Genomic DNA, 14,763 nt, shown 5'->3' with positions numbered 1-14,763 from the left:
GGGTGGTTTTTCTTCTCTTCATATCTGATTGTCTCTGTCCTTCTTTTACCTTGTTTGGGTGTCTCCGTTTCTGTGTGTTCATCCCCGGTTCTGTCCCTGTCTGTGTCCCCCTCTCTCTGTCTCCTTCCGCTTTCAAAAGCTATTTATTGGGTCCCCTGTGTACCAGTTGCTCTGCTAGGGGTGGGGATACAGTGCTCCGGAAAGATGCACCATTTAGGAAAAGAGCTATGAATCCACGATTCACACCTCTAAGCACTTGCCTGTTCAGTGTTACTGGAGAGAGGGACTTGGGGTGTATAACAGCAGGAGGGGGAAGATTTTCTGTGAGTCTGGTGGTGACTGAGCTGAAACTGGAAGGGAGAACTCTTAGCTAAACATGCCGAGAGCATTCCCAGTAGAGCCAGCAGCACATGCTGATGTCCTGTGGATGAGTGAGCAGGATCCATTCGCCAGTGAGGCTGGAGCTTGGGCAGTGAGGATGCGCAGTTGATCCAGGTCCAGATGGGGTTGGCGAGGTCAGCGCTGGGCCTTGGTTCTTGGTCCTAACAGCACAGGGATACCACCAGCAGGCTTGAAGCCCGAGTGTGGCATGGGCGTGCCTGTCCTTTGTAAAGACGACTTTGGGGGTAATAGCTTCTGGCTATTTCAGAAGACCAAGCAGGAGGTACCGGTGGCTTGGATTATGGCATCAGCCCTGGGAATGGATAGAAGTCGACAGATTCAAGAGCATTTTAGAAAGTAGAGTTGAGAAGACGTGGTGAGTGCCTGGAGATGGTGTTACAGTATCTGAGCTTTCTTCTTTAGTTACGTATGTGTCAAATTTTTATTATAATTTTTGCTGTAAGAGAAAAAGCTCACAGGCCAATTCAGAGATTCCCTCCTGGAGATATTTCATGGGGAAAGAGAATGATTAGAGAATCATTATTGACTGGCTAGGGAAAAAGAGAGTATTTGCTTAAAGTCACTAGACTCTTGACTGGCAGTCTGCTGGGTGAGTAAGTAAGTAATTTCTGAGAATAAACTTTAATACTGTTAATGTTCTTAGATAATCTTGCAGAAGGTTGTGAACTTCAGGGCATGCAATGTTTCTGTTTTGTTGCTAGTTTTTGAGTAGTGAAGATAAAAGATTCCTAGATTTCAGCATTCGATGAAGAGTGGGGATACTCTGTACCCCAAGGTTTAGAGACCCTCTCAATAATAGGGCCACCCATAATTGATGTTTTTTTTTTTAATTGAAGTATAGTCTGCTTAAAGTGTTGTGTTAATTTCTGGTTACAGTATAGTGTTTCAGTCATACATATACATACATACACACACACACACACACACACACACACATATGTATATATATATCTGTTTTCATTATAGGTTACTACAAAATATTAAACATAGTTCCCTGTGCTACACTGAAGAGACTTGCTATTTATCTATTTTACATACAGTAGTTAGTATACAATGGAATATTACTCAGCCATAAAAATAATAAAATAATGCCATTTGTAGCAACGTGGATGGACCTAGAGAATGTCATTCTAAGTGAAGTAAGCCAGAAAGAGAAAGAAAAATACCATATGTTATCACTCACATGTGGAATCTGAAAAAGAAAAAAGACAGAAATGAACTTATTTACAAAACAGAAACAGACTCACAGACACAAAATGAACTTATGGTTACCAAGGGGGTAAGGGGGTGGGAAGGAATAAGTTGGGAGTTTGAGATTTGCAGATAAGACATTTAAAAAAACTTTTTAATTTGAAACAATTTTAGACTCGTGCGAGCATTCCAAAAATAGTCCCACGTTTCTGTGTACCATTCATCCAGCTTCCCCCGGTGATAACATCGCTGATAACCATAGTTACCAAACCCAGGAAATGAACACTGGTAAAATATTATTAAACTACAGGCCTTAATTAGTTTTCACCATTTTTTATGTGCACTTAATTTGTGTTTTTGTTTTGGTGTATAGTTTTATGGAATTTTATCACATGAGTAGATGTGTGTAACCACCACCACACACAGGGTATAGAATGCACACTGTTGATTTTAAAGTCTTTTCACTTTACTTCATGAGTCTAGTTCCCTGAACTGTTTTCAGTCCAGTCAGACCCATGGTAAGAAAGCAGAAAGCTTTTAGTTCATTCTGCCCTCTTCCTTTCCTAGTATAATTCTCTGTCTCTGCCTTCTGTTTTTACGTGTGTATAGCCATGAACCTTTCCTGTTCTTTCAACGCTGACTGTAAAATACCTTTGTTCATTTGTCTACACTGGGGTCTGTTTGCTTCCTTGATCCCAAGTTGAAGCTGAGGGCTCCTTCCCTACCCTCTCATTTCCAGGAATACCTTCCTGTTTCTCTGTTCAATGCAAGGATAGACATATATATCCTGGGACTCTTATGGTTGCAAGTGACAGAAACTCATTTCTTACTAACCAAAGCCAAAAAGAGAATTTATTGGGTCATGTAAGAAGGGTGCTCCAGGGCAGAAGTGGCTTCAAGCTCGAATGGACCCAAGGGCTGCCAGCCTGGCAATAGCAGCAGTAGGTGAAATTTTATGAACAGCTCTGTCCACATAAGTCCCCGGAGGATGCTGATGGGTCCAGGTTAGGACATGTGCTCATCCCTGAACCCATCACTGTGCCGGGTGTGGGATACTGTGGTCATTTCTGAGACCCTCAACCCCTCCTTTAGCTTGTGATGGGAGGTGAGGAGGGCACATAGAATGGGTCCATCCCAGGAAAAGATACTTTTTTGACAGAAGAAAGGATTGATGGTGTTGGCTCTTTGTGACAGTCCATTGTTCCTTGGCCGTCCTATAGCAGGGAGGGAGGGAGGGAGTCTCCTTTGCATCCGGTGGCCATCCTTTGGGAGAAGGGGTCGCCCTTGGGTCAGGTGGCCACCCTGTGGGGGTAGGGGTCACCCTTAGATCCAGTGGACATCCAGGCCTGATAGTCGTGGGCAGCGGGGGTTCTAGGGAGGATGGGTTTGTCCTTTTCCTGTTATCTGTTGCTGGACAACAACTATCCCAATACTTTGTGGCTTAAAACAGCAAGCCTTGCATTTATTTACGCAGAATCCTGGCAGTCGAGCAGGGCTGAGGGGCTGGGTCAGCTTGGCTTTGCTGGGCTGCGTGTGTCTGGGGCGCAGGCGCGTGGCTGTGTCCCCGGGGAACTCCAGCTGCTAATGGGCTCCTGTGTATCTCCTTCCAGTGGACATTATGGAGATAAAGGAAATCCGCCCGGGGAAGAACTCCAAAGATTTCGAGCGTGCGAAGGCAGTCCGCCAGAAGGAAGACTGCTGCTTTTCCATCTTTTACGGCACCCAGTTCATCCTCAGCACACTCAGCTTAGCAGGTGGGTGCGTAATGTGTGCTTTTCTCCCTCCCTGTGTCTCAAGTTCCTTCCTAGAAAGTTCTCTGGTGGGATGCTCACACTTTCTCACCCACTCTTGTGTGTTTGGGGCCCCGTGGTTTTGAATAGTAACCCTGCTTCTTTCTTGCTCTGTGACTTTTGTACCTACTCAGCCTCTCTGAGCTGCAGTTTGCTCAGCTGTGAAATGGGAATACTGGTAACACTGACCTCACTGGGATATTGAAACCATTATGTTAAGAGCCTGCCCAACTCGTGCCAAAAGCTGAAGTCAGGTTACATTTTCTGTCCAATAGAGTGAATCATGTGAACAATCATGATTGACAAGAGAGAAAATAAATACCATTAAAAGTAGACCAAAGAGAGGGGAACTATGAAAGCTGACTAGCATTAGGGACATTGAATTTAGGGTCAGAGGGCTCTCATTGGTTTAATTTCTCATTCATTCTTTCATCAGGCATCTTTTGAGCATATGCTCTGTGCTGGGTTGTGCTAGATGTCAGTGGGGCTATAAAGAAGTCTAAGACCCAACTGCTGCCTTTAAGGAGCTCACAGTCTACTTGAGGAGACAGACATATGGACCAGAAGTTAGATAAGAGCTGTAGTCAGTACGTATTACAGCATACTCTAAGAATACAGAGTGCCTAGTTCTAAGGAAGTCTTTGCAGAGGAGGTGACTTTTAAACTGGGTTTTGAGGCATCAGTAGGAGTTGGGAGGAAAGAGGGAGGATGGTCCAGTGGGAGGGTGCTGTATGCGCAAGGGCTTGGAGAGGGGAAACAGCAAGCTGTGGGAAGTGATGGGTGAATGTCTGATAGATGTTGTGTGGCAGGTGGCAGAGGGGTCCATGACCATGAACCTTCATAGCTGTGTCCACTTAGCCCCCCGGCAGGCTGAGGCTTGGCTACTGTTCTTGGTAGAGAAGTCATGAGAGCCCAAGCAAAAGGTGGAGCCCAGGATGCCAGCTTGATGTCTGTCCCACTCTGGGGTCCCTCTTCCAGAGCCCTGGAATTCAAGGTCAGGTATAGAGATAGGCAAGACCTGGATTCATATCACAGCTTCTCACTTACTGGCTCTGTAACCCTTCTGAGCCTCAGTTTTCTTCTCATTCACCCAGGAAGAGTGAGAGCAGAAACCCTGGTATGCTCTTGTCCCCACTGACAGGGTCCCTGGAGGTTTGGACATGTTTAATAACTGGATCAGGTGTTCGCATCGCCAGCTCCGTTTTACCGATGTGGAAATGAGTGGTTAAGTAAGCAGTTGAATGTCACACAGCCCTGAAGTGGTGCACTGGGACTTGGTGATGATGCTGAGCTCTTAACGACTTGTTGCCCCTTCCTGCCCAGGCATCAGCATCGCCTCAGTTCCACTCCTTTCTCTGGCCTTGCCTGGAAATGGGAGAAATGCTGAGGGCTGCCCAGGATTCTGGTCCAAGTTATCCCAGGTCCTGCCTCTTGTTCATTAATGTAGGACTAAAGTGAAACCTCTTTTTAAAAAGTTGCCCACTTGTCACTCCTGCAGTAGGCTCACCATGACCTCATCTTAGACAAAAAGCAAGTCCTAGAGACCGGCACAGGCTCCTCCCACGCCCATGTCTGTGTGGGGCTGGGGAGGCGGGGCTGGGGTCTCTAAGCAGAAGTCTTCAGGGAGTAACACAGCATTTCCATTGGCCTGTCTCTCCAGCTGACTCTAAGGAAGATGCAACTAAGTGGCTTTCTGGCTTGAAGATCTTACACCAGGAAGTGATGAGCGCGTCCACACCCACCATCATTGAGAGGTAATGGCTTTGCTTGTTAATCTCTGTATTCACTCGCTCAGGCATTCATCCTTCTCCCTTTACCCAATATGGCAAAAGAAGGAAAAAGGGGCCATTTCATCTTGGAGGCTCATTGAGTGTCCTGTATGCAGTAGGTTCCCAGTAGTGGCTGTGGACTCCCCAGTGTCTCACAGAAGAGCCTTTCTCAGTGCTGGGCCTTGGCCTTGGCCTGCTTGGGTGAGGAATGCGTTGGAACTGAGACAGAAACTCTCACTGGTGTGTTGGAGAGGGGACCAGAGTCTTGTTTCTTAAAGGATTTAAGAAAGGGTAAGGCTGATGGTTCGAAGGATGTTGGACTTGAGGTCCGGGATTTCCCACCTGCCACTCCCTCTTGGCTTCCTGAGGGCCTTCTTGGGACTGTCTCCTCGATATGCATGTCTGAGGGGACTGTGATGTCGGAATTACTGTCCCTCCAGCAAACCAGAGCCCTCTGATAGCCACCGTTTTTCTTACCAGCTTTTGAGGGATTAACAGATACTGTCAGAGGGAAGTGCCAGTTGAAGGAGTGCCAGCCTGAGCTGAAGGGGCCCCGTGGCTCAGCTTGGACATTTCAACCACGAGGAGAAACTGCTCTTCCCAAGCTGCCCGAGTTAATTGGGAAACCTTCCTTTTCGTTTCTTGTTTCCATTGTGCTACCCTGTGGAACTCACTTAGACATGTGCTGTTTTCTAACTTTGTTTCTCTGCCTCTCTCTCTCTTTTTTTCCCTTAACTCTCTTCCCAGTTGGCTGAGAAAACAGATTTATTCTGTGGATCAAACCAGGAGAAACAGGTAAGATTCGTTCACATTTTTGTGGTTTTTTTCCTGCATCGTTTTGGATTCCAACGTTCATTCTTTCTTTAAACATTCCAAGGGGACTGGAGTGTGTTTGGTGCTGTGGGAAGGTCCTCATGAAGTCAGATTGGACTTACCAGGTGCCAGACACTATGCTTGGTGCTGGGGGTCATGGTAACAAAACCTTCACCCACGGTGGGTGGTCACATCGCAGTGGAAAATTCCAACCCATCTGCAGAGATGACTTCTCTGCCATGGAGCATTTGGACTGCGTCTTTGAGGCCTTCACATTTGAGCTCTTGTGTTCTGGGGAGAAACGGGATCCCCTTGGCGCCTGCCCTTACTTCATGGTGGGAGAGAGATTGAGTCTAAAGAAGTAATCCAAGTTAAATAGTGATGTTCGTAAGGACTGGGCAGACGTGAGACAGGCGATGTGATAACGTCTAATTCAGTGTCCTCAACCAGTTCTCTGAACAGTTCATCTTGGAGTGGTTCCCTTTTGGCACACACAGCGCTCTGTGCCAGACATTTTTGTAACAAACATAGTTTATCCTTGTATGGGTGCAGGGTGATTTGCTTATTGATGCAAAATCATTTCTTTCTTGATAGACATAAAGCTGTTCCTGGTCCTTTATTATCATGGAGAATAATGCTACTATGAAAACCTTCGGGTCTCCCTTTTTGTAAACATGTGTAATGAGGATACGAGCCAGATGAATTCCTAGAAGAGAAATACTGGCAGCCAAGCGTCGTCTGGTCTAAACTATTTTGAAAGAGGTAGTAGCAATTTCCATTTCTACCAGTGGTGCATGAGGGCACTCATTTCCTTGTATCACTGGACTTTGACCTTTATTAACCTGATGGGTGAAAGGCAGCAGTAGATTTTTGCTTACATTTTCATTTCTTTATTTATGGAGAGGCTGAACATTCTCTCATCGATTTTTAAAAATTTTTATTTGTTTATTTTTATTTGTTTATTTTTAACTATATTGATTGAACCCAGGACCTCATGCATGCTAAGCACACACTCTACCACTGAGCTATACCTTCCCCCCATTTTTTTAGGTTATGATCCAGTTCTTGCTAATAATGTAACAATAAAAACCACCATTTATCAAGCACTCAGCATGCCAGGCACTGTGCTATACACTTGACAATCACTATATCATTTTAGCCTCCTATCAGACTTCTTTTAAAATTTTGAAATGTCTTTTCTTCCTTCCACTCTCTATTAAGAGGGGTCAGCATCATACGTGAGGCAACAGGTTGCCTCTGCAACTCTCCCCTCTTGTTCCTGAAAGTCTTTCCATCTCTAAGAAGTTTGGTGTCACGCCACTGTCCCCCATCACTTGTTGTTTTCAGAGCCTCTGTGGTCTCTTCCATACACGCCCCATGGGATGATCTGCACACGGTAACCATGGAGTGGTGAAAGTTCAGTAATACTGTGAGGTTGGCCAGCAGCTTTGTGTGTGAGCTGTCCGTCTGCTTTCCCTCCCTCCTCCTTGCAGCCAGCATTCACTGTGTCCCACACCCTGGGCTTTGCCCCCATGCTCTGGAGATAGATCCAGCGAGGTCCTGTAGTTGGAGGATTTTGTACGCACTGGTCTCTTTCACCCTCAGAGGTGGAGCCCTTATGACTGTTTCCTTTCTCCGTGGCTTTGGGATGATTCACAGCTGAGGTTGGCCCAGGGATGACAGAGGGAGCCCCCGGGCCCTCTCTCCACGCGGTAGGGCTGGTGTTGTTGATTTGGTTCCGAAGCCTGCTTCTCCATCTTCTGTTGTTAAGAAACGGAAGCCTCCCCCTGGCTCAGAATGGATTCTTGCACGCCTTCCATAAAGAAATCCTTTCCAGAACCTTCAGTAGAGAGCAAGTCTGGGTCTGGCCTGGATTCCTAGTTCCTTGCCCACCCTTCTGCCCCTGACCTCCCTCCAAGTGGGCAGAGCTCTGCTGCTCTGTCAACACACGGCAGATCCCACCTTTCCCGTGGTTCTGGAGGTCCGGAGGGAGTTTTCCAGAGAAACTTTGACCAAGGTGCCAATGAAAGGGCCATTGACTTCTGTTCTGCCAGTTCCCCTCCTTTCCTGTCGCCCACATGAATTGCGTTTCCTGAAGGAAAACAAAGGAGCCACAGCAGCAAAGGAAAGGCTCTGGGGACAGGAGGCAGGCTGTGGGCTGGCCTGACTTGGGCAGTCTCTGCTCCCCGGGTTTTCCTGGCCTGAGTGCGTGTTTCATCTTTTAGCCTCTTGAGAGGCAAAACGGCAGCAGATGGCACTGGTAGGGAATTTGCTTTGCAGCAGCCGCTGTTCTGAGTGCTTTCTGTGCTTGTGGAATTGGGAGAAGCTTATGGAAAGGATGCTCTCAGACTGGCGAGCTTGGCACCCTCTGGTCCATTTTCTGGGGACACTGAGGCCAAGAGAGGTTAGATCACTTGTTCACAGCAGCCCAGCTGGGCAGCTGTGGCTCATTCGTCACTACTTGATGCTGCCTTTTTTTTTTTTTGTAATGTGCTCTTGGAAGCTGTTAAAAGGCCGAAATCTTCCCTTCCCCACCCTGACCTGTGACCTAAAACTCTTTATTTAATTTGTTTCATTATGCTTAGATAGACATAACATCAAACTTACCATTTGAAGTGTACACTGCTATTTTTTTAATTGAAGTATAGTCAATTTACAATGTTGTATTCATGTCTTGTGTACAGCATAGTGATTCAGTTATACATATATATCTTCCTTTTCATATTCATTTCATTATAGGCTATTACAAGGTATTGAATATAGTCCCCTGTGCTATACAGTAGGACCTTATGTATCTGTTTTATATATAGTAGTTAGTATCTGCTAATCTCGAACTCCCAGTTGATCCCTCCCCACCCCCACTCCCCCCCGGTAACCATGTTTGTTTTCTATGTCTGTGAGTCTGTCTCTGTTTTGTAAGTTCATTTGTGTCCTTTTAAGTGTGCACGTCTGTGAAATTAAGTGCCTTCTTGTTGTTGTACTGTTGTCACCGTCCATCTCCAGGACTCTTCTCATCTTGCAAAACTGAAACTCTGTACCCATTAAACTCTGAGTCCCATTTCCTGCTCCTCCCATCCACTGGTAACCTCTCTTCTACTTTCTGTCTGTATGACGACTCTGGGTGCTGCATATGCGTGGAATGGTGCCATATTTGTCTTTTTGTGACTGGCTTGTTTCACTGAGCATAATGTCTCCAAGGGTCATCCATGTCACTGTAGCATGCATCAGAAGTTCCTTTCTTTTTTTTTTTTTTTTTAAGTTTTCTTTTGGGGAGGGATTAGGTTTATTTATTTACTTATTTATTTTTAGAGGAGGTACTGAGATTGAACCCAGGACCTCATGCATGTTAAGCATGTGCTCTACCCTCCCCCCAGAAGTTCCTTTCTCTTTAAGACCAAATAATATTCCATGTGTCCCTCTACCACATCGTGTCTATTCATCCGTCTGTCAGGGGACTCTTGCTCCAAGTGCTTCCATCTTTCGGCTGTTTCTAAGTATTGTTTCCGTGAACGTGGGTTTCGAGTCCCTGCTTTCACTTCCTTCGTGCCTTACTCAGGAATGGAATTGCAGGATGAGATGGTAATACTGTTTAATTTTTTAATGAACTGCCTACTGTTTTCCACAACAGTTGCAACTATTTTATATTCCCACCAAGCAGTGCAGCAAGGATTCCATTTTTTCACCACCTTCTTGCCAACACTTCTTCCTTCCTTCCTTCCTTCCTCCCTCCCTTCCTTCCTTCCTTCCTGCCATCCCAGTGGGTGGTAAGTAGTATCTCATTTTGGTTTTGATCCGTGTTTTCCTAATGCCTCCTGATGCGGAGCATCTTTTCATGTGCTTTTTCCTGTTTGTATATCTTCTTTGGAGAAATGTTTATGTCCTTTGCCCGTTTAAAAATTTCACCTTGTGATTTTAATTCTTATATCTCCTTCCAAGTACTGACCCTGGACTAGGTGTTTCACAACATTTTATTGTTTATTTTTCCACTTTTATTTATTGCTACCTTTTTTTTTTTAATTATAAAAGTAACTCATGTTCATTATAGAAAACTTTGGAAATACTGAAAACCAGACAAAATTTATATGAATTTGACATTAAATGGTCAGCACCATTAACTCTGGCTACAGTGTTTTTGGGTAGATTTTCATCCTCAATGTTGTTCTTCATTTTACTTTATTAAAATCTTACCATACATATGATCTTATATCCTGTTCTTTAACTAATTTTAAAATTTTGGAATAATTTAGAGAAAGGTTGCCAACACAGCACAGAGTTCCCATCTGCCTCTTTGCCAGTTTTCCCTAAGGTTCACGCCATTCATGACCATGGTATATTTGTTAAAGTTTAGAAACCACCTTGGCTTCATGACTGTTGAGTAAACCCTAGACTTTATTGGGTGTTCACTTTTTTTTCCCTGCCAGTGTCCTTCCCCTGGTCTGGGGTCCAACCCAGGACCCCACATTGCACTTCATTGTTCTGTCCCTTTGGTCTCCTCTGGGCTGTGACAGTTTCTCTTCTTCCCTTGTCTTTCGTGACATTGATATGTCTCAGGTATTCTGTAGACTGTCCCTCCATTTGTGTTGGTCTCATATTTTTGTCATGATTAGACTGGAGTTGAGGGTAGCCTGAGGTGGTAGGCGTTTGGGAAGAATGTCACAGAGGTGATGTCTTTTCCTTCACCTCATGTCCAGGGGCGCCTGCTCTCAGCATGGCTTATCAGTGGAGATGTAAGCCTTGACCACCTGGCCAAGGTGCTGTCTTCCAGATTTTTCCTTTGTAAGGCCCCCCCATCTGCCTCTGCTCTATTATTTGGAAATAAATCACTGAGTCCAGCCCACATGAAAGGGGGGCAGACTATTTCCACTGGCGTTAAACTGTAAGACTCTTACATTTTGTTGCAGTGCTTCAGGAAGAGTAATGCCTACATTATCATCCAGCCAATGGGATTTGCCATTTGGCTTGAAAAGTTGCCTTTTGTTTGTCATTTAGTTTGTGTCCAGTTTTTCCTTACGTTCGCAGTTTCACTGAGTTATTCAAAGTGAATGGAAGAAGTGACCCTCATGAGAAACATTTTTGGGGTGATTTTGTAGGATTTTTGACTTCGAGCCAGGACATTGAGTCCCTGTTGGCAGATGGCCTCTGCTTTCTTTGGATCTTGGCCTTGTTGCTGTTCACGTTGTTGGGGGCTCCTTGAGGTCAGGGATCTGGCTGATTCAGTCTTACTTGTGTTTGTCAGATGAATGAAAGTCCTCCCTCTTCGTTCCTAGATGTGATATCGGGCAAACAGAACGGTCTGTGTTGGAAACTTTCCTTTTGACATTGCCAGGCCTGGAGAGACTGGGTCAAAAGCATGAATGTTTAACATTAATCTTGGGCAGATTTCCAGAACCCCCTCCCCCTTTTTGAATCTTTAGCATTTAGTTTCCTCTTTATCTGGGAATTAGTTCCCAAGGTCAGTGCATTAGTTGAAAACTGCAGTCAAAATACCCCTTGAGAAAGCCCCTCAACCTTCCATGAGGGTCCCTGGAATTGCATCCCTCAGGGCGAGTCCTGCAGAGGGGGCGGCAGCGCTAAGGGCTGGGAGCAGATGTCTCTGTGGCCATTTCTTTCCTACCTTGCCCTTTGCCCCAGGTACATAACCTTGAATTTGCATAAGATGAATGTGCACCTCCTGTTCTTTAGAAGGCGGAAGGGGACGGGTTTTTGGGTGGGAGGCAGGTGTGTGGTCCTGTTCTTTCTTCAACAGGATTGCAAATAGGGGTTCCATGCTGTTCAGGGCTAGGAGTCCTGGCTCCAGCCCACGGGGCCGTCTGGGGGGCTTTAGCCACCAAAGTGCACAGCCTGTCCTGCAGAAATTCTGCTCCACTTGGTCTGGGAGGGGAAGCACGAGTTTGCATTTCCGACAGATTCCCAGCTAATGCTGATAATCTGGGCCCCGGGACCTTACTTGGAGAAGGAAGCTTCTAGAGCTATACTGTCCACGTGTGACTATTTAATAACTCTAAATTAATTAAAATTAAGTAAAAAATTAAAAATTCAGTCCCTTGGTCGCCCTAGCCACATTTCAAATGCTCGGTAGTGGCTACCGCATTAGCCAGCCCCGATCTACAACATTTCCATCATGGTAGAAAATTGTGTTGGGCAGCGCTGAGGGTTGAATCTCAGCCCTGACACTTGTTGGTTGTGTGAGTTTGGGTAAGCTACTTAATTTCTCTTTGTCTTAGCTTCCTAATCTGTAAAAGAGATCGTATTTCCTACCTCCTAGGGTTGGTGTGAGTGTTCAGTGGATTCGTACGTGAGCAGTGCTTGGGTGGTGCCTACGTATTCATGGTCAACACTAAAAATGTTTGTTATTGGTAGGAGAAGCTGGGGGTGGTGGAGGTGTTGGTTACCAGCCTCGGGGTGGCAGGTCAGTTTCCTCTGTTATTTGGTAAAGGCCGCCCCGGGGTGCAGTGTTGTAGAATCTGGGACTGTGCCAGGCTGAGGAGGGAAGGTACCATGAGTGTTTAGTGTCCATGGTGGGGGGGGGATCGTTTTTGTCATTGGTCCCCAAAGGGATTGATCTGGTTCCTAACCCGCTGTCACCGGTTGATACTGTGGAAACATAATCTGAGATGTGGGTTTGTGTGTAGGAAGCTTATTGGGGAGCAGGCAGCGGATCAACACCTGTGGAAGTGAAGGCAGCGGGAAGAGCTGGGCCTCGATGCAGTGGCAATCGTGGCCTCACCTGACCCCACGAGGGGCTCCGAGGACAGCCCTGCAGAGCTGTCCTGAATTGAGGCCAGAGGGCTGGGTGTGACCTCAGCTGAAGCACTCCCTTTATCTGATGACGAGTCCTGGACAGGGAGAGGGTGAAGTTAGAGCTGCTGGCTTCCTACCCCCCAGCAGCTGGGGAGTCTGTGTGCCAGTCCTGGCTCAGGGTCACCTGCTGCGCAGGTTCAGATGCCCAGAGTGGGGAGTTGGGGAGAGGTGCAGGCGGGGGGGGGGTAGAGTGATGGGGTCCCTGCACTGGAGCCCAAAGACACTCTCTGGTCCCTGCCTTTACCTGGGAGCTCATTTGCTCTCCTGTAAGGTGGGACTTTGGGAGCAGGTGGGCTTGGATATCTCAGTGCTCATTATGCCCCGGGCCCTGTGTTTGCTCCGCCAGCCCCAGGCAGCTGCACTAGCTCCCAGCTCCCCAGTCTCTTTGTTCCTGGGTGTGGGATGGTTCTTGGTCCTGTTTCTTCCTGAAAGTTCTGGCTTCCCGAGGGGAGTCTGATGTCTCTCCTGGTCATGGGTGAGCCCCTCTGCCACCAGCTTGGCCAAACCCTCTTGCTGCCTCTTTTTGCAGCGCCAGCCCAGCCACTCTTCTTCCTTCATCCCGGACACCCCAGGGCTGGGTCAGGAAGGGGTCTCAGCCAGCCCATTCGCTTCTCTGCCTGGCCAGCCCCACCTGGCCCCCCAGTGGCTTTGCGTTGCTCTCAGTGTCTCTCTGGGAAAGCCCTGGGTGCCCGCCCTGGAGTGGTGGGCGGTTGGGGAGCATCTGACACATAAAGGTCTCTGATATTAGGGAACCCATTAGATTGGAGACAAGAATGCTGGAGGTGGGGACACTGGGGCGGCCAGGAGTCCACTTGGTTGTCTCTAAGGGTAGCTGCTGAGTGTAACATGCTGCTTCCTTCTGGCTGTGCTGGCAGAGGCCGAGTAGATGGTGTGGGGGAAGCTGGGCCATTTTCTGCCCACAGCCCAGGCAGACTTCCTTCCTGGCCTGCACAGCCCCAGTCTGGTATGATATCTCCAAGAACACAGAACGGTTTTGTCTGACCGCACCAAAGGCCCCCCCCCCCAACCCCAGATCACCCGGTGTCGCTCTGCTGGGCACTTGGCTCTGCAGCCTCAAGGATCTGGATCACGGGAGTCTGCCTTCATTATGCACTAGCAGCGAGCCTTTCTGAGCCTCAGTTTCTTCACCTGGAACATGGGGATGATAGCGGCACCCACCTCATAGCATCGTTAGACCAGCTCTGGCCTTGAGCAGCGTACCCTGCCTCCCACCCCATTGCCTGTTCTGAATCCTGAGGGTGGAGAATGCATACGGTGTCAGGGGTTCAGGATAGTGAGGAGCTTGGTAACATTATTACCTGGAGATACACAGGACAGCCTGGCATATAATAGTGTTCAAATAAGGTTGGCTCCTTTCCCTCCCCATCTCTGGCCTTCAGTGACATCACCTTGGTTTGAACCTCTGTGATAGTTCATATCTACAAAGGTCATCTGATGCTGTTTCTGCCCGTGCTGTAACTCTCCTCTGTGACCTGTGTCCACAGCCATCCCTGAAGGGTGGAGACCAGCCTCACACCCCGGGTGTCACCCCCAACCTTGGACCTGGGGTCTCAGTTCCCAGTTAACGCTCACTGACAGCTTTTGGCGGGTCTTCTGATAGAGGTGGGAGTCGCCCACCTTCTTCTCTTGAAAGGCTTCCAGGCTGACAGAGCTGGGGTTCCCCTCTTTTTTCAGCATCAGCCTCCGAGAGTTGAAGGCCATCTTGCCCCTGGTCAACTTCAAAGTGAGCAGCGCTAAGTTCCTCAAAGATAAATTTGTGGTAAGTTTCATAGCTCAGCCTGGCGATTTTGTGACCCCTGGGCTACTGGGGTCCTCTCACGGGAAAGCTACCACGTGCCTTTGAGCTCCGATGAATGGTGCCCAAGAAAGTCCTTCGCCTCCAGATTCATCCATCTTAGTCCAGACGGAGAGATGGCGCATGAAGATCTCAGGACCCTGTTCTCAATCCTAGCAGAGGATGCCATCCACCAAGACCG

The 14,763-nt window shown here is 47.4% G+C and overlaps 1 protein-coding gene across 2 annotated transcripts in view; it reads left to right on the top strand.

The window, feature by feature from the left end:
• Positions 1 to 14,763, top strand: part of PLCG2 (phospholipase C gamma 2) — a 142,749-nt gene that overhangs the window by 48,672 nt on the left and 79,314 nt on the right. Inside the window, exons 3-6 of one of the 2 annotated variants that reach the window (XM_031457998.2) lie at positions 3,204 to 3,347; positions 5,044 to 5,137; positions 5,900 to 5,947; positions 14,462 to 14,546. In XM_031457998.2, coding sequence (XP_031313858.1) covers positions 3,204 to 3,347; positions 5,044 to 5,137; positions 5,900 to 5,947; positions 14,462 to 14,546 — 371 coding nt within the window. Of the gene's footprint in view, positions 1 to 3,203; positions 3,348 to 5,043; positions 5,138 to 5,899; positions 5,948 to 14,461; positions 14,547 to 14,763 lie in introns of those variants that run through there. The other variant, XM_064488934.1, reaches the window with a different exon arrangement.

The sequence above is a fragment of the Camelus dromedarius genome, chromosome 9 (genome assembly GCF_036321535.1).
Source record: "Camelus dromedarius isolate mCamDro1 chromosome 9, mCamDro1.pat, whole genome shotgun sequence".
NCBI lineage: Eukaryota > Metazoa > Chordata > Mammalia > Artiodactyla > Camelidae > Camelus > Camelus dromedarius.
The sequence above is the reverse complement of the archived record's forward strand: the minus strand, read 5'-3'. Positions and strand labels throughout refer to the sequence as shown.